Here is a 19,443-nt window from a genome sequence, read left to right on the forward strand (position 1 = left end):
GAAAATGTTCAAAGACATAAACTCCCATTGGGGGTGCAAAAAGCATCAGCAAAACAACCTAAAGAGAGAGATAAAAGCCCCCAAATCTAGGGAGGAGCTAGTTTTCTTTGAACTTCTTGTGACTTTCCAGTTTCAATCTTCAATAACAGTTCTCTTTTTGGAAAAAAAACAAAACCCATATTTTGACTCTTTTTCAAGAGAACCTCTCAACATCTTCTTACGCTTCTGAAAGCATTTTACTCCTAGCTACACACACAAAAATGAATGATTAATTGATAGATCCCTAAACTTCCAAAGTGAAGGGATGGTGTAGAACATGACCCAGCTCCCTGAGATTAGTTTTCTAAGCCACCTGAACTAAAAGGAAGATAGTGGGAGAGAATCTTACTTTGCCTAATTCCACGAGACAGCCTCAAGGTAATAGAAACACCCAGTCGATCATGAGAAATAGAATAACTAAATAAATAAATAAATTGACTCTACTTTAAACATCTACACTTATCTCCAATGATTCTCTTATTTGTTTCCAACCAAATAATCCAACATAAAACTGAAATCACACGGTTCCAAAATCTTCTTTACTTTTTTAGCCCCAAGGTGCAACAGTAGATTAAGGCATACAGTCTCTAAGTAAAACACCTAGAGGTCACATGTTCAAACCTTTGGATGAGCTTAATAAGGAAAATCTTTGGTGTCTCTAAAATCTGGGCCTTGGGACAGGCATGAACTTTTAAATATATATATATATATATATATATATATATATATATTACTTTTTTTTTTTCTTACAGACTAAGAAACAAAGAAGTTTTATGTTCATATATAGAAAGCAAAAAGACTGTATGAAACTCGAGGCATCATATATATTACCTTCTTCCATATGCCATCTAATTTCTCCAAATTCTTCCCGCTGGAAAGTTCTCTCAATTTTTCTTTCTTCTTTAGTTCCAGTAATTCCTGTGCTACATCTGAATTTGTCTCGATATCTTCCACAAAAAAGTTACCGATCTCCACATCTTCAAGCTCTTCACAGTCATTCTTTCCTTGTGAAGAAATAAGACCTACGGATATCTCCTTGGGGGTTGAACAATCCCTCCCATCCATATCAACAGTTGATTGTTTTTCTTGTGAAGACATAAGATCTACAGATATCTCCTTGGAAGTTGACCAATCCCTCCCATCTATATCAACAGATTCATTTCTATGCACTGATAAATCCAAACTACTACCAACATCGTCTGTTTGATTGACCCCAAAATTTTGGTCCTGCGTAGGTGCATCCTTTGATGCATTGTCCAACGCCCTTCCAAACTCAAATTCAGAAGCCAGCATATCATCTGATAACCCTGCTTCGAAAATCGGTGGAATGATAAAAGATGGAATACATATCAAACATTTACACATACATACAAGTATAACATTTTTATTTTTTTATGTAGCAAAACTTTCATTAAGATGGGAAAAAATGGAGGACATAAATCAAGGGGGAAATCAAATATTACCTTGAGCAAACAACTCCTGTTTAAGCTTGCGAATGGTGTTGCCAGCTGTCTCCTGTCTTTTCTTATCCCCTTCTTCCTTCGCTTTTGCAGCTTCCAACCGTGCAGCATAATACTCTTCCGCAATAACATCATAAGACCTTGCTCGAGAAGCCTATCTTAATTAATTAAACAATAGTGTTATTTATTAAATTAACAAAACAAAAAAGGTGAAGAAGAAGCATTAGATTGATTGTCCTAATCCAAGAATAAAAAGAAAATATGTGGATACAAAATAATTTATATTTCAAGAAGATTAAAGCATCCCAGAGAAGAGGCTAAAGCAATCCCCTTTCACAAAGCTTCGGGAAAATATTTATAGAAAGAAGCGCGATGGGTAAAGATGAAACTTTCAAATGGCTTTAGGTGCTTCGTTTTATTTTTCCATTGGGGCCGAACCTAAACTATGTTTGAGAGATAGTTGTCCATATATTGATAAGGGATGTGTAGATTTTTTAGAAGAGAGGAGCCAAGGTGATCCTCCCAAACTATCTAGGTCCTACGAGTAAGTCGCTCTACATTGAATCTCACCTAAATCAGTTCATCTATCCTCCTAAGGAGAAGTTTGGTTTCAAACTCCAATTCGAAGAGTAGAAATATATCATATTAATGTGCCTTTGACAATCCATATCTCAAAGTCAGGTATTGGGGCTGCGAGCCTTCACGGCCTTGGCACAACAACGCAATTATCAGGGGCATATTATACCACTGAGTTTATAGCCCATTATGCAGGCCTCCCTCACTGCCTGTTATGGCTAATAACCATTGGCAATGAAGTCCCCCGCCTTTATCATTATCACTCCACAAAGATATATCCATACAAGGATCTTGGAACACCCATTATAGTAGTTGTAATCTCAATAGAAGAATTATATTTGAAGATGAAATAGGGAAATGGGTTAGACTCTCAGATCTCCTTGCAACTGTACAATTAAATCTTTTTTAGAGATATATGAGTCTGATTTTTTTTTTTTTTTTTTTTTTTTTTTTTTTTTACGTGAGACCAACTTTTTATGGATGAAAACAAACTCCAAAAGGAAGTGAAATAAGAAACAAAAAGAAATGGGAACATAATACAAAAATCCAAAGAAACATAAGTGGCTATGATGAATATAAGAAAGCATCCCAGCATAAACAAATATCCTACAAAGAAAATCCCGCGAACAGCTTTGATAGAGAACACCAAGATGAAACCTTAGAAGATCTCTCCTAGCCCTAAAGATTCTATTATTTCTCACACCCAGAGAACTCAAAAGATAGCACAAATATCGTCACCCTTTCTCACAAAAAGGAAAAGAAAGTACCACCTTAGAAGAAACTTCATCAGCCAGGTCATCTTCCCAGGTTCCATAGTCATCCTACAAAAATACAGAACTGATAATATCATGTTATTGCTTTTGGAAAAGATAATAATTTCATAATAGAAAATGATAAATAACATAAACGTTCTTAATCATCTTATTATTTGCCTGACAAAAATGTAAATGAAAAAAATTAAAAATACGTCAAAAAGTAGAATATCCGCTATGAAGAGAGGACTATATCAAAGTTGCCTCCAAATTTCAAGGAGAAACAGACAAAAAATTTATAAGATTAGCAATCTTACAATTTTTTTCTTTTTTCTTTTTTTTTTTTTTTTTTTTTTTTTTTTTTTTTTGGTCAGAGAATTCATCGAGTAAAATGAGAAAAGAAGGTAGGAAGATGAGGAGTCCTTTCTCGACCAAAAAGGGGGTTCAAAATCCCTCCATTTGGGTCCTTAAAGCTAAATCTTTTGTAACTAAGCTTCTTCTACTTTACCGAGCAATTGGAAAGCTTCCATGTAAATCTGCTTTTGTACTTTTCACTTTCAATTGATGAAAACTACCATTTCTTCTTTAAAAAGTAAAAAACAAAAACTACGAATAGTTATAAACAAGTCAAACCACCATTTTTTTTATTGTGATAAAATGAAAAAAAAAAATTGCAAAGAACTATACTTACATCTAGACTACAAGGAAATTTCCAAGTCAAAAACCAAAGAAACCAGGAAAGCACCCAAGGATCAATACATCCCAACCCAAATAATCCTTAAGCTTACAAAAGGACCAACCAAAGAACCTTAGAAATGCAGGCACAAAGGAACTTTGGATATCCAAAACTGAACCACCAAATAAATAAACTTCGCAGCAAGACTTGAACTCCACTACTCATAAAAGCAATCCTGAACCAAACATTTGATGTGAGAGCAGTAACTACAAAATCACCACCAAGAACCTTCTAATGTGAAACAAGCAGAACAACACAATATCAGAACCGTTGCTTCTAACCTCTAAATTCTACTTCTAGAAGAACTTCAGTCTGACCCAATTCTTTTGTATCCCTTTCCAAACCGAGCAAGATTGCAACCAGATTTGATCCAACCCTTTCCATAAATCTCAAAGACCTTAAAATTTTACAGCTTGAGACATTCCTCATCCCAAGCATATAAAGGCCACTAAATTTTCCAACAATATATAATGAGCAAACAAAATACAAACCAATGGAGAAAAAGGTGACTGAGAAATCAGCAGGAATATTTATTGGCTATTAACTACATCATTGGATAATTAAATTTGAGCTGAAAACAATCGATGTAGAATTAATCAAACTTTTTTGTGTACCTCTTCTTGCTGTTCCACATACTGTTTGATCCATTCAGCTTGGGATGATTGGAATAAATCTAGCTTATCATCATCTTTACGCCTATTCAATATAACAGGAATATCTTTGTCTCCATCTTTATATTTAGAAGATTGGACTCCCACGGGAGGGCAGTCTTTTTGTGCAGTCTGTAGAATACGAACAGAACCACCTGGAAAGTATTATAGGGCAGTAGCATAAAACGTCCAAAATTGTTAGCATTAACTATAAGTCGATAAACTTGAAATGTAAACAGCCACCATTCTGTGAAACGAATATACAAAGCATAATGTACCTGCATGTGCATGCAGAGAAGTTCCACTTGAAAATTTCAGTGGAAGCTCACTACTCGGCAAGTTCAAGCATAACCAATCAAGAGCAGCCTCAAATGTAGCACCATCCTACTCGGGACAAAAAAAAAATTGGGACATTTGTAGGAGACATGTATGGTCGAAGTATCATCTGAGGAACTATAAAGTTTCAGGAACTGAGAGCTACAATCAATGTCTAGATGGTCAAAACAGTTACAAATAGACCATAGATGTCAAACAAAAACTGAAAATAGAAAATAAATAGTAAGACAAAACAATTTCAGAAAACTGGCCGCACATAGAATTTATTTTAGCCAAAGGTGTCACGTAGAAACTTTGCAATTGGCAAGTAAAGATGTTAAACAGAAGTTACAGAAGAGATCTAGACTTAATTTCCAGTCCTAAAGCAGACTTAAAGGCCTTGACAATAAAGAAAAGGGTTCTAATTTTATCGGCTTCTAAGGAAGAAGAAACAAGATTTCATCAGCAAACTCAAGCTAATATTTGAGAGATATGAACATTGTCCATATCAACCACGAAGCCTTCAAAATAAGACCTGTGAGGGTAATTTTTTCCAAAAAGCAACATAGACAGTTAGCACCAATGTCAAAAAGAAAGGAGAATAGCAAATGACCCATTGGGCTTGGACATTCCCCCTAGGCTTCCCATCTATTGATATATTTGCTTGGTACCAAAAATGGTGATGTTGTTCCTCTGTGTAAAACATCATTAACGCTAGAGGTTCAATTGTTAAGGTAACCATGCCGTTTATTTTATTGTAAAGTTTTCCATTTACTATTTATACGGTCGTGTCATTTGAAGTTGTAATACAAAGTAATTTTCAATTTTACGCCAGCGAGAGAAGTCCCTAGAATATCTACGTTTTAAGTTTATGTTCTTTTTTCTCCATAAATCTTCTACCTGCGTAACCTAAGCACATGATTAACATTCAGCTTTCAGCCTATTAAATAAAACGAATAGGAGAACGATCGTAAATATGTCTCGCATTGAAAGAATCTAATTACGTTCCAAAATATTGTACTGTGTTTGATAAACTGAATTCATGAATATCTTTAACTATGAGTTAAAAATGCAGAAAAATGAAATTTCAATAAAGAACATGCAATTGTATGAGAGATAGTACGAGTCTCAACTCCACAAAGATTAATAAAGGAAACACAAGAGCTTTTGCCAAAATGCCAATAAATAAAACACCTTTCACGCATAATTCCATTTCATTCAAATTCTACAATTCGTTAAACAAAAGAACCGACGGGTAAACATGATCCATCAACACTTCCTTAATTCTGCACTCTTCCATTTTCTTACCCACGTAGTGTTTTTTTAATCAGGAACCAAATTAATCAGATTGAACAACCATCTCAAAAACCAAAGCAACCATAACTACTACAACATATAGAACGAAAGAGCTGAAGGAAACACTAAAATGTTGCTCGGCAAAATTAACACATTGAAGAACAAGTTACCCCGATAGTGGAGAGTGCCAGCTCAATCTGATCATTGGTAAAACCTTCGCATGAGAGCTTCTCGTAAACAGATTGAAGCTTCTTGACCTTCTGGACCTTTGAGAGCGAATCATCAGCGTGAGTGACCGATGGAGTGGAGCGGCCGGAGCTCAGTAGGAGACGACGGAGACGAGTCTCGTTTTCGGCGGAGATATGAAGCTTCGCACCGGACGTGGAAGAACGGGAATCGGAGGTGGAGGAAGTTGGATTCGATTTTCGGTTGTTTTGCTTCTGCTTCGGCTGCTGCTGCTGCTGCTTCTTCCTTGGAGCCATTGTACGCAGACGCAAAGATCCCAGAAAAAAATAAATAATAAAAATAAATACGCCTAAATTCATTTCGCTTTTATTAAATTACAAATTTACCCCCACTTTTGTTCGTATTTACATTTATAGTCAAATTTTGTAGGAGTTTTTTTTTTTTTTTTTAATATTATTATGAATGATTCTTTCCGCAGTAAATTTAATAAACTATTATTATTATTTCTTTAACCCATATAAATTTAATAAACGAAAATTATTATTATTATTATTATTATTATATAACTCAATTGGATAAAAATAATTTAAAGAATTAAGTTTAAGATTTATTCGAGAATTAAAATTAAAAAATTAAAAATTGTAAAAATACTTATACTAAAATTAATTCACGTTTAATACTAGATCTCACATTCATCTGCTCGAAACAAGAATGAAACATTGTTTATAAGGAAAAGTCCAAAAAAGACTATATCTACTAGCAGTGGGCTTGAGCCGTTAAAAATGGTATCAGAGCCAGACATCGAACAGTGTGCTAGCGAGGACGTTTGCCCAAAAAAATACTATTTACTGGCAGTGGGCTTGATCCGTTAAAAATGGTATCAGAGCCAGGCACTGAACGGTGTGCTAGCGAGGACGTTCGCCCAAAATAGACAAATGGTATTAAAGCCAGAAATCGAGTGATATCTCAGTAATGACACAAATGGTATCATAGCCAGAAATCGGGTGAGGTGTCAACGATGACGGAGCTTCATGAAATCTCACATCGATTAGAGAGAGAAATAAACGTCAACAAGCATTGAGCTCAAAAGGAAACCCAAGAAGTGTAATTTGTCTACACTTTTATAAATATTTTTGGGATTAGATGTTTTTTTTTATTTAAAAAAAAAAAAAAGGAAGCAACCGGTCCTGAAAAGGATACCGATACGCATACATTCTCTCATGGAAGAACCTAGTTGAACCGGATCAAGGATCCTAACCGAGTCCGACTGACCTTCTTTGGCTGGCCTCCACCCCTTGTAACGAGGTCAACCTGTACGTGCTTTTTCCTTTCGTTTAGCGAGATGGCTTACCAGCTCGTTTGGTCCTCACAGCACTTCGATAGGCCTATACAACAAGAAATTAAATGGAGGTAAACTCAACTCTAACTGACGCTTGGATTACATAAACGAATCGATATCACATCGAAATGAGACGTATATTAAAAATATACAAGAAGCTTTATACCAACGAGTTACAATGAACATTCTCTCAATACACTCGATTTAGAATCATTCTTAAAAATTAACAAAAAAAAAAAAAAAAAAAAAAAAAAAAAATGTATAGGAGTAAACGAACCATAGAGGGTCTTCAATCTTGGAAGCCATGCGAGCAAGAACAAAGCATCGCAGAGAGAAGAAGACAACAATTCTCTCTTAATTATATATAAACTCTAATTAACAGAGAAAGAGAGGGGAAAACAGGACTGAAAACCCTAATATAAAATTGCTACAGGTTGATGACGGTTTGAGCAGGAATCTCAGTGTAATCGACCTCATCGCCGGATTCCATGGCCATATTCCCCAACCTCATCAAGCTCCCCGTCGCTAAAATGGCTTTCGGATTAATATCGTGCATAGATCTCACATACAAGCTCCGAATCGCAGCAATGGCAGCTTTGAACAACGGCGTTGTTTCATTCTTCTTGCTCTTTGTAATCAAATTCGACCCTAGAAGACAGTGCCCTAACACTCTTAGTATCGGCTGAAGAATCTCCCATGGCAATGGAATAATCCCGATGTCCTCCTCCTCCTCCTCCTCTTCCTCCTCCCTCTCATCTTTTTTAGCTCCTCCGGATTCATCGTCGCCGCCGGCCCACAATCGGCAAAACTCGCAGAAATCGATCTTCGAAGACTCTGGAATCTTCTCGATCTTCGTGTAGTAGAGTTCGAGGGCGACGCCGACGATTCGGGCCCTTTTGGTGGAGCGGACCATGCCGTGGGGCTCCAATGATGGGGAGATGACGGCGAGATTGAGAGCGGTGGCGTTGTATTTCAGAGGGGATTTCGTTTCGTGGTAAATGCTAGGGTGGGCTAGGTCAGGGATGTTGACGGTGAGGGGCTGGCTAGCGCGGCGGTTAGTTTCGTGAGCGTAGAGGGAGAGGAGGACGGCTTCGAATCCGGCGAGGGATTTGCGGCGGGAGACGACGCGGGAGAGGTAGGCGCCGAGGAGGATAGGGAGGAAGCGGAGGACGACGAGTTTGAGGTCAGGGTTGTTGGATTGGAAAGTGTCGTAGAGCCAACGGCAGAGGTTGTCGTCACCGGCGCCGGAGGTGGCGCTGCGGAGAAGGGCGGTGATTTGGGCGGTAACTTCCGTGTCGTGGAGGAGGGCGAGAGCGGGGTTGGGAGCGGCGGAGAGAGCAGCGGAGATATTTGGGAGGATGAGTTTTAGTGATTCGATGGCGGATTGAGCGATGCTGGTTAAGGATGCCGTTTGTGAGACGTCGAATCTCACCACCAGGCCGCTGCCGCTCGTTCTCCTGTTATGTCGGGCGGTGGGTTGTTTGGCGGCGGGAGGGGTGGTTTCTTCGGCGGAAACTGCAGGGGTTGGCTCTTGGCCAGCAGCTTCTTCTGCGGTGGTTGTTTCTTGGGCCGCCGGGCGGCCGTTGTCGGCGTGAGAGGATGACATCAGCGGTGGAAATTAATTATGGCGATTTTTTTTTTTTAATTTTTTTACGGAAAACTGCAATTTGAGTTTAATTATTATTTTTTTTCTTTTGGGAAAAATGGGTAAGGTGAAAAGGAAATTACCGAGAGTAAAAAAAGGAGTAGAAATAGGACCTTCCCCTCCAAATTCGGTAACTATTCAAACTTTCATCCACTCCTTACCATCTGCATTTACCCATGGTTAATTAATTAATATAAATTATTATTATAATTACTATAATGTACACCCGTTGAGTGGGTGACGTGGCAATACAGAGAGATCAAAATTTAACCGTCTATTTGTTGGGTCGGGTTATTTTTTAATTATTTAAAAACTAATTTTAACCTTTATGAAGTTTGGATTTACTGGGTTATCTGGTCATATGAACACATATATTGTTTTATATTTGAATGGTATAAAATTTGTGGCTAGTTATGTGGCGAGATCATTTTGAATTTTGCAACGGTATAAGATGGATCGAGGGGGTCCACCAGAGGAAATGCAAGACGATAGAAGAGTTCGCTCCGCCGTGTAAGATCCTCAAACCTACCACAGCCACCAATTGCAATCTATTTTAGTCCGTTAAACCTCACAATTTTAAAACTCGTATGCTAGGAAGAAGTTTACACACCTCATAAATAATGATTTGTTTCTCTCTCCAACTGAGGTCGGATCTCACATCAAATAAGTTGAGGACTTATCATTTAACTTTTTAAAATTTAAATATGCGTCTCTGTTCTATACAAAATGAAAAATTCAAATATTTAACCGACACAAAATTTAAAATCGAGACCTATCACACAAATTTTTAAAGCTTTGTACGAGAACGTCAATTCAATAACTTTATTCTACGAGTACTTTGAAATATTATAAGAGCATGTGATTCTCGAAAAGGAGCATATAAATAATATAAGAGAGAGATATGTAATTAAGGGACCAAATTGCAATAATGTTCTTTTTCCTTTGGTTTCATTTTTGCTCACAAATTGGCTGACAATTTCAACGTGGGTTTTGATGCTTTTTGCCTCTTAAGTTCAATTTTTACCACTTCCATCACCTTGCCAACCATATTCTTGTTTATTTGGTTCTTCATCAACCAAATTTTGGACATATTCCCTTTTCCCGAGGTTTAGTTTATGTCGATTTTCGTTCTTTTATTTTCATTTGTAAGGGACTAAACTTGTAACCGTTGGATGAACTTAGTCGTGTCAATAGATTGCTAAATCTTCAAATGTCGAACAAAGAACTCCAAAAGAAAAAGGAGTCAACGCTCCTCGAAGGCATAGTAAAAAATGACAAGACTCTAAAGGAGTCGAGCCTTGATTAAGGAGAGGTGTTGGATAATGAAAGTCCCATATCGGCTAATTTAAGGAATGAGCATGGGTTTATAAACAAAGAATACTCTCTCCATTGGTATGAGGTCTTTCGGGGAAGCCCAAAGCAAAGCCATGAGAGCTTATGTTCAAAATAGACAATATCGTACCGTACCATTGCGGAGAGTCGTGTTCGTCTAACAGTAACGACCCAAGTCCACCACTAGCGGATATTGTCTTCTTTATGCTTTCTCTCCGAGCTTCCCCTCAAAGTTTTAAAACCTCTTCCTGTGCCCTACGCGGTGGATTGTGAACGTTATCTATTAGTAGTGCGCTTGGGCTGTTACTAAAATACGATGAAATAAAACTATAATATATAATTTATAAATGTTTTTAAGGGACAAAATTTTATTTTTATTTTAAGCATATGCTTTTATACATCACTTAATTAAGATGAAGGTTTTGATGTGACGATGAAGATATATTATTAGATCATATATTCTTCTCACACACACATCAATCATATGTTTATTCCCAATGCTATGATTTTTTTAATTTATATATTCCCAACTTTTTCTTCTTAAATGTCATTTTTAAATAATTATAGGAATATATTCTTATAGGATTCCATATCTTATCCTCTTTTTGTTTTTTTGTCGTTTCCATTTCGATGGCTAATTTTGTGTTAATTTAGGTTTCTTTCGTTTGTTGTGGGTATTTGAACTATAAAAGAAAAAAAAAATATATTTTACGCTTTAATTACTGATCTACTACACTCGTATTGGCATTAAGTTTGAGGTGATAACTTTAAGTGAGTATTATCGGGATTTAGTTCTTCCTCACACGTTCTCAGTTCGTCCCTCGGCCAACACGCAGCGACCCACTATTGTCACAAGAGCAGCTCGAGCAGTCCATTGACAACCAACGGTCCGTCCCTCGGCCGACACGCAGCGATCCACTCTTGTCACGGGAGCAGCTCGAGCAGTCCACCAACAACAGACGGATTTGGGACTGGGACCCCGTGCCCAATCCTTAGGGACAATCCTTTTCTCATAACTTTTCTCAAAGGTACGAATCCATTTTACCGACTTCCCTTGCCTACATTATTCGGTATTTTAATATTATGAAATTGTCAATTTTTAGTATTATTATGCTTTTAACAGTTCCAAATTCTATTACAACATAAATCGTTTTAGATCGAGTAAGTTATTACAAGTATATAACCATTTGGAATGAGTAAATTTTTTCAATTTTATGAACGAGCATCAATTCTTCGAATTATAACACGTTATTTTTATTTTCACTCAATAAATAAATATATATTCTAACATCACATCATTATATGTGCGGCCTCAAAATCTTTAAAAATCCGATATTGGAACTTGTAATAAATAAAGAGAGACGGGACCCGACATTATAGATTTAACTCGTTTTCATTGTTGAATAACGCAAGTATCTATCAACACGAGCATAGTTCAACTGATTTGTATGTATAATGCATATTCTCGACATTTCAAATCCTACGCTCCACATATTTGTTCGTTTATGAAGCTCACATAGGGATTATATGGAATAATGGATCACATAACACTACAATAAGCATGGACATTATCTTCACTAAAAAGATGAACAGTGTTATCACTAACAGTTGAATATAAAGGATCTGGGAAGTATCCATGGACGCCTTCATTAAAACCATGCCTGTAATAATTATACGTCGACGCATACGTCGATTCGTCGTAGTATTGCGACGCGTATGGATAGTATTCACTGTCGTAAGGGAACGGCCATAGCTCGGCTTTTCGCCCCGTTCCTCTCACCTTCTTTAGTACTTTTCGTTCTTCTACATATCCAGTTACAGTCACCTTCTGTTTGTCCATGTCTATTTCCAAGCTATCTACTCCTGTTATGTAACTTTTCTCAGTTAGCTCACAAACAAAATTTGCTCATTAAATAGTAGTACTTGCCTTCGATCTTAGAGATCGCTCTTCGAACCCGATCCTCGCATCCATTGCAGTCCATGTGCACTAGAAGCTCGACAATCTGATGCATACGAGCATTAAATGGATTAAATATACGATAACTCGACTTAAGCTTTTAAGTTTTAGTAACAGCCAAAGTCCACCGCTAGCAGATATTGTCCTTTTCGGGCTTCCCCTCAAGGTTTTTAAAATGCGTTTGCTAAGGAGAGGTTTCCAGACTCTGATAAAGAATGTTTTGCTCTCCTCGTCAACCCATGTGAGATCTCACAGTTTCAGTAAGAGTTAAAGACATTAGAGAAAACAGAGGGGAAAGACAGTACACCACTAGCAGATATTGTCCTCTTTGAACTTTCCTCTCAAGGTTTCTAGAACGCGTCTACTAGGGAGAGGTTTCCACACCCTTATAAAGAATGTTTTGTTCTCATCACCAACCCAGATGAGATCTGACAGTTTCAGTAAGAGTTAAAGACATTAGAGAAAACAGAAGGGAAAGACAGCACACCACTAGCAGATATTGTCCTCTTTGAACTTTCCCTTTCGGGCTTCCTCTCAAGGTTTCTAAAACGCGTCTACTAGGGAGAGGTTTCCACACCCTTATAAAGAATGTTTTGTTCTCATCACCAACCCATGAGAAATCTCACAGTTTCAGTAAGAGTTAAAGACATTATAGAAAACGGAAGGGAATGACTGCATACCACTAGCAGATATTGTCCTCCTTGAACTTTCCCTTTCGGGCTTCCCCTCAAAGTTTTTAAAACGCGTTTGTTAGGGAGAGGTTTCCACACTCTTATAAAGAATGTTTTGCTCTCCTCACCAACCCAGGTGAGATCTCACAGTTTCAGTAAGAGTTAAAGACATTAGAGAAAACGGAAGGGAAAGACGGCACTCCACTAGAAAATATTGTCTTCTTTGAACTTTCCCTTTCGGGCTTCCCCTCAAGTTTTCTAAAACGCATGTGCTAAGGAGACGTTTCCATACCCTTATAAAGAATGTTTCGTTCTCCTCATCAACCAACATGGGATCTCACAGTTTCAGTAAGAGTTAAAGACATTAGAGAAAACGAAAAGGAAGGAGTGCAGTACTTACCGACATGGCATTGGAGGATCGTTTTCGATGAAATCGTCGCCCGAACATGACGATGGTCGATATGGCTGAAGGGTTTGGTTGTATAAATGTATAATATATAGCAAGTTATGGGGTTCCCTTTTGCTGTTTCTGCATGGAGCATTGTGTGTGTATTTATTCTTATTATGAGGTTTGGTTTTTTTTTCTTTTCCAAAAGCTCATAGGAATAAAAGAAAATGGCTCAAATTGGGGCTGCCTTTAATTTGCTCTGTCCATTTGAATCGATACTCTCATCCCTTCCTCTTATCCCTAACTATGACCCTAAAGTTTTCATTCATTAATAGGGAGAAACCAACATGGGACATGACAGATATTTATTCTGATTTTGGTTTATTCTTTTCTATGCATAATCAACGAAATGAGATGTGGCCAAAAGGATAAGGGGTTGGATGTTCATGTAAATGTGGGTTTCTAAATGGGAAGTTTTAGAGAGAATTGTAAAAACAAATATCATCCGTTTCTTTAGAATATTATGCCACAAATATTCTAAAGAAACGTTTGAACCGATGGGTTAGTTTTCTCCGATAAGATTACCTCACGAATATCGGAGATGATTTGAATCTATAATCTTTTAAAGAGTAGAGTAGAAATGTTTTACTGTTTGTAACCGTCCAAGTCCAAACTCAAGCCCACCGCTAATAGATTTTGTCTGTTTTTGTCCATTACGTATTGTTATCAGTCTCATGATTTTAAAACGTGTATGTTACGAAGAGGGTTCCACTCTTATAAGGAATGTTTCGTTCCCCTCTTCAACCGATGTGTGATCTCACAATCCACCCCCTTGGGGCCAGCGTCCTCACTGGCACATTGAACAATGTCTAGTTCAAATACCATTTGTAACCGTCCAAGCCCAAGCCCAGCACTAACAGATATTGTCCGCTTTGGCTTGTTACGTATCGCCAAAACGCGTATGTTACGAAGAGGTTTCCACTCTTATAAGCAATGTTTTGTTCTCCTCTTCAACCGAGGTGTGATCTCACAATTCACCCCCTTGGGGCCAGCGTCCTCACTGGCATATTGCCCAATGTCTAATTCAAATACCATTTGCAACAGTCCAAACCCACTGCTAGTAGATATTGTCCGCTTTTGTCCGTTACGTGTCTAACATTTAGGCTATGTTGAGGTTGACCATATTATGGTATGTCTTTGAGCTTTTCGATTTGAGCTATTCATGCACGTCCAACATGGAAATATATTGCAAATAAACTCTATCAATGGTAGGTTATTGCAACAGTTTCATCTTGTGTAATTAATTGCAATACAATTTATCCTAACATAGCTCGATGGATATATAGTATCTATTATCATTCTAAAATTTAATGATTCGATTTCCACTCTACCATTGTTGAACTAAAAAATAATTGCTATTGAAAAACACATGGTGAGACAGCCTTTTACCGTAACGATTAAATATATAGTTGAGAGTGATTTTAAATATGATAAAACTGAATTCAATCATTTCAAAATCACTCTCAAACATAGCATAAGACAACTTCGAAATTACTTCTAATAACGTAGCTCGATCAGTTAATCCATTATATCCGCGAGCAAAAGGTGGAAAAATGTTTTTGATATACCCTTACCATTCAATATGAGACAAAGTTTTCTACCTCTTTTCCCACCGACACAAGTACCAAAACCAGCAAGAAAAGACTCTCGTCAGTACAATGGAAAAAGTTCTAACGGATCGTAACAGCTCAAGTCTATCGCTAGTAGATATTGTCCACTTTGGCCCGTTATGTATCGTCGTCAGGCTCACGGGTTTAGAATGTGTCTACTAGGGAGAGGTTTCCACACCTTTTATAAGGAATGTTTCGTTCCCCTCTCTAACCGATACGGGATCTCACTATTCACTCCCCTTGGGGGCCCAATGTCCTCGCTCACATACCGTCCAGTGTTTGGTTCTGATACCATTTGTAACAGCTCAATCTTACCGCTAGCAGATATTATCTTTTTTGGGCTTTCTCTTTCAGGCTTCCCCTCAAGGTTTTGAAACTCATTTATTAAGGAGAGGTTTCCACACCTTTATAAGAAATGTTTCGTTGCCCTCTCCAACTGATATTTTGGCAAATATATATCAGTTCAACCGAAAGAAACTTTGTACTCACATCAGTCAGTCAAGGCCATAGAAAGAGTTCAAATAAAAGCACTGCCTCCAAGCGGACAACATATTAAAGTTACTTCACTTTTCCCAGGTATGAACGAGTGTTTGGCCTACCTCACATGTGGTTCTATGGATGTTATGTGACAGCCACGCCTTTAACATTTGGCATCCAAAACTCGGAATTTTTAGTATACTACATAAATAGCTACCATAATTTGATCTCGTGGCTTCAACGATACCTAGTTTCGCAACTTGTCCCTTAACTAGTTAGTCGAACTCGCAGTGAAGCATCATAGTAAGTTGCAGAATCATCAAGTCTTTTCCTCCATGCCAAAAGGGAATTCTGATGTTCGTTTTCCAACAATAAATGAAGGGAAGTGACTAAAGGTTCCAATACCATGCCAAGGCAAATATGATGGGATGAGGAGTATTCGAAATGGGGCAAATCAAATCATCTGGGCATTTTGAGGATATGAAGCCTTATTACTATTATTACTGTCCTTCAAGATATATAAACTCAGCACGACGATCAAACAAGTCGAAGTCCCCAACCCAAGATTCTGCACTTGATAGCTCCAATACTCTCAATTCCCTGCTTCTCTAGCAATCTGAATGTGTCGTATGACATGCTTTATCATCACTTGTAAACAAGCCTAAGTCCTTTCGACATGTTTTTTCATCACTCACATGCTTTGTAACAGCCCAAACCCACCATCAATAGATATTGTCCACTTTGGCCTATTACGTATCGTCGTCAGCCTCACGGTTTTAAAATGCGTCTACTAGGGAGAGGTTTCCATACCCTTATAAGACTCCTCTCCAACTGATATGAGATCTCACAATCCACCCCCCTTGGAGCCCAGCGTCCTAACTAGCACACCGTCTAGTGTTTGCCTCTAATACCATTTGTAACAGCCCAAGCCCATCGCCAGTAGATATTGTCCGTTTTAGCCTGTTACATACCGTCGTCAGCCTCACGGTTTTAAAATGCATCTACTAAAGAGGGGCTTTTACACCCTTATAAGACCCCTCTCCAACCGACGTGGGATCTCACATACTTTTCACAAAAATCTCTTTAAAGCCACTCTACCTAGAAGTGCCCAAGCTGTGCAATATCAAAATCACTTTCTCATGTTGATGTGATGTAAGTTTATTTATGTCATTTTTCCAAGAAGCCTATCACGAGTTGTTCCTTGCCCCGGTTACAACTCCAGGGGTTACATTCATGGTCCAAAACCCCATTTTGGCATGGAGTTGAACTTCGATTCTAATCATAGAGAAAGGCAAAATGCAAACTCTTACAGAAGATAGCAAGCATGAACAAATGAATGTGTTCATCATCAGATAAAACAGAAACCAAATTCAAGCTCAATTTGTTTAAAGGAAACCAATCAAATCAATCTTCAATTTCCATCTCACTTCCCAGTTCCCACCCCCAATTCTCAGCAAAAACCAGTGAAAACAATATCAATTTCCATCAACCTCGTCATAATCAAGAAGCAGAGTTATAATAGACAATTTTAAACAATAAAGGCAGCTGAAAGAAGAGTTGAACCTGGAGTTAATCGTACTTTTCTCTCCATGAATACACAAGAAAGAAGACCCATGACAATGCCAATGTAACATCCCCAACGACCTGTCGAGGCCAATCTTGGGCGAGATCCTCAAGCTTCCTCTCGAAATAAACTCTCCATATGGCCATGGCAAGGTGAAGCAACACGCATCCTTTAGCAAAGAAGCTTTGAAACTCTCTATCTTTGACAAATGCCACCATGAATAAAAGAAACCCAACAGTAAAGAGAAGCAAACCAGAGAATGAATCAGATGTCCTTATCAGAAGCTGATCGTGGGGGCTAGATCCCTGCAGCTTGATCGCTGTTTCAGGGCCATGGCCAAACACATAGACCTCGTGGGAGTAAAACATCATTAACGCTCCACAAGTTAAAGCAATCAGAGAATGAAGCATACAGATTAACACAAACCCCCCAGATGATGCCATTGATTTGATTATCACCTGATTAAGAAGATTCTCCCTCTTGTAGAAGAAAATCTCCGCCAGGAATCAAATATCCCCTGACAGATCCAATTTGCGAGTTGATCATAATCTATCAAAAACCCTAAACCTCGACCTCGAAGCAAAATCGAACATCAACAGAGATCCCAAGCACGGAAAAACACAAAAATTAACACAAATTCAAGAATCTGGAAAAGAACAACCCACAATTTCGGATCGAAATCCTAAACTCGACGCAATTAATCGAACACAATATGGATTGTTGCAAATATCAGAGGGAGAATCAAGATGGAACAATCAGGAATGGAAATTAATGGAAGGCAATTCCATGAAGAGATTAAGATTCAGAGAAATGGGTGGGAGAGGAGGGGATGCGCTTAACTGGCATAGAGATTGCTGCTTCCAGTAGCCATCTCCATTCCCATACCTTCTTCTACAGTTTCTCATGCAGAAAACGCCACGCCCGTTCCGCCAATTTCCCTTGTCTGTGGTGCTGCGACTGCAAACCAAATTGGTAGCAATGGATAACGTTAATCCATTTCAATTAACGAAGTCATTATGATGCTAATCATGATTATAAGTTACGGTTTAACTCAAAATGATGATGAACTAAAAATAAGCCTATTTTTACTTTTATTTAATTTAATTTAACCAAATATATTATTTTATTATTGACTTTAAAAAATTATAGATTCAAATCTTATTCTCGCCTATTAAATTAAAAAATTATTATTTTATAATTAAAATTAAAAAATTTATGGCTTAAGGATGACGAATAAATTGAGATACAAAGATTCGAACATCTGATCTTATAAAATTATTACATATCAATTATCGATGAATTATGCTTATAAAGTTTATCTAATGGGCCCGTAAGGACTTATCCTAGGGTAGAGAATCTCTGTTTAAATAGAAAATGGGAGAGGGATTGAGGAGAGAATTTTACTTGTTAGCTACCCGAGCCGGAGGCAGGAGACTGTGATTATATTTTTCGTCCTCGATCTTGCTCCTCACCCAATGGACATCTCTAACTTTGACATAATCAACACTCGATTAACAAAACTTTGACACGACACGTGTATTGATTTATCAAATTGTTTGCTGTATTATTTTTTTAGAGTTCGACAACATGCAAGAGTAGAGATTTTCATGGGCGTGCGCAGGGACGGGAAGCCCATCCCCGCTACCTATTTCATTCCCATCTCTGCAACATTCCCAATTTATTTGTGTAGGGATCGTATTCCCCCTAAGTAAGTTTTTTCCGTTTATTATTTTTTTAAACAAATATAGTTATTTTAAAGTTTTCTATCTTTTCAATATAATTTTTATTAAAAATTATTAAAAAATCATAATAAATCGATATATTTCATAAATAAATAAATATATATATATATATTACATCGCGTCAAGTAGAACTAAATTTAATGATGGCACGTTCAATAATATATAATTTTTATAAAGAAATGATAAATAATAAGATTTTGGTATATTTAAACTTTTAAATAATAATAAAAAAAGGAATTTTATATTAAGTTGGCACAATTGATGAATAATGATTATATATAATGCAAGTTGCCCTTCACAAGGAGGGCTTCATAATTTTTTTAAAATTTTTATTTTCAATAAATATTATTTAATAATTAATTAATTAATTAGTATGAATTTAATATGTTTTTTTAAGCATATTAAAAAATAAAAAATCATTATCAAGCAATCTTTTTGATGTACAATATATGATTTTTTTAAAATGTTTGTTGAATTTCTATTTGTTTGTATTTAGTTTGGTAAATTAAATTTATGTGATATTAATTCCATATTTATTTTTAGTCGGAGGAATTATTATAATTTTTTTAAAATTACAAAATAAATTATTATTGTTTTTTTTTTTTTTTTTTTTTAATGTGACGTGGCTTGTGGTTCAATTATTTGTGG

The 19,443-nt window shown here is 37.1% G+C and overlaps 4 protein-coding genes across 8 annotated transcripts in view; all 4 read right to left on the reverse strand.

Moving 5' to 3' along the window:
* LOC111809953 (RNA helicase family protein) overlaps nucleotides 1-6,331 on the reverse strand; it is a 29,568-nt gene extending 23,237 nt beyond the window's left edge. The window contains exons 1-6 of the mRNA XM_023696444.2: nucleotides 5,995-6,331; nucleotides 4,492-4,597; nucleotides 4,178-4,368; nucleotides 2,846-2,896; nucleotides 1,503-1,653; nucleotides 871-1,346 (exon numbers count right to left, since the gene is read on the reverse strand). Of these exons, the coding sequence (XP_023552212.2) occupies nucleotides 871-1,346; nucleotides 1,503-1,653; nucleotides 2,846-2,896; nucleotides 4,178-4,368; nucleotides 4,492-4,597; nucleotides 5,995-6,306 (1,287 nt within the window). The 5' untranslated portion in view covers nucleotides 6,307-6,331. The remainder of the gene's footprint in view (nucleotides 1-870; nucleotides 1,347-1,502; nucleotides 1,654-2,845; nucleotides 2,897-4,177; nucleotides 4,369-4,491; nucleotides 4,598-5,994) is intronic.
* A 1,095-nt stretch (nucleotides 6,332-7,426) lies between these two features.
* Nucleotides 7,427-9,268, reverse strand: LOC111810220 (hyccin). Its single transcript, XM_023696860.2, has one exon. It carries the CDS (start codon nucleotides 8,953-8,955, stop codon nucleotides 7,777-7,779), a length of 1,179 nt encoding a protein of 392 aa, XP_023552628.1. The 5' UTR covers nucleotides 8,956-9,268; the 3' UTR covers nucleotides 7,427-7,776.
* A 2,432-nt stretch (nucleotides 9,269-11,700) lies between these two features.
* Nucleotides 11,701-13,665, reverse strand: LOC111810696 (heavy metal-associated isoprenylated plant protein 45-like). Its single transcript, XM_023697448.2, has 3 exons — nucleotides 13,355-13,665; nucleotides 12,254-12,329; nucleotides 11,701-12,189 (listed from the first exon to the last, which is right to left on the reverse strand). Exons 1-3 carry the CDS (start codon nucleotides 13,400-13,402, stop codon nucleotides 11,867-11,869), a joined length of 447 nt encoding a protein of 148 aa, XP_023553216.1. The 5' UTR covers nucleotides 13,403-13,665; the 3' UTR covers nucleotides 11,701-11,866.
* On the reverse strand, nucleotides 12,249-18,047 carry LOC111809873 (uncharacterized). 5 transcript variants are annotated; one of them, XM_087117488.1, is made up of 2 exons: nucleotides 17,053-18,046; nucleotides 12,249-12,329 (listed from the first exon to the last, which is right to left on the reverse strand). In XM_087117488.1, the coding sequence occupies exon 1, from the start codon at nucleotides 17,494-17,496 to the stop codon at nucleotides 17,059-17,061; it is 438 nt and encodes a 145-aa protein (XP_086973614.1). In that variant the 5' UTR covers nucleotides 17,497-18,046; the 3' UTR covers nucleotides 12,249-12,329; nucleotides 17,053-17,058. The 5 variants fall into 5 exon arrangements, with proteins under 5 accessions (XP_086973614.1, XP_023552104.2, XP_023552105.2 ...); XM_023696336.2 differs by lacking the exon at nucleotides 12,249-12,329 and adding an exon at nucleotides 16,343-16,449 and having other exon boundaries at nucleotides 17,053-18,047; XM_023696337.2 differs by lacking the exon at nucleotides 12,249-12,329 and adding an exon at nucleotides 16,480-16,764 and having other exon boundaries at nucleotides 17,053-18,047.
* Nucleotides 18,048-19,443: the final 1,396 nt, after the last annotated feature.

Source organism: Cucurbita pepo, chromosome 14 (assembly GCF_057944985.1).
Source record: "Cucurbita pepo subsp. pepo isolate OVF chromosome 14, ASM5794498v1, whole genome shotgun sequence".
Taxonomy (NCBI): Eukaryota; Viridiplantae; Streptophyta; class Magnoliopsida; order Cucurbitales; family Cucurbitaceae; genus Cucurbita; species Cucurbita pepo.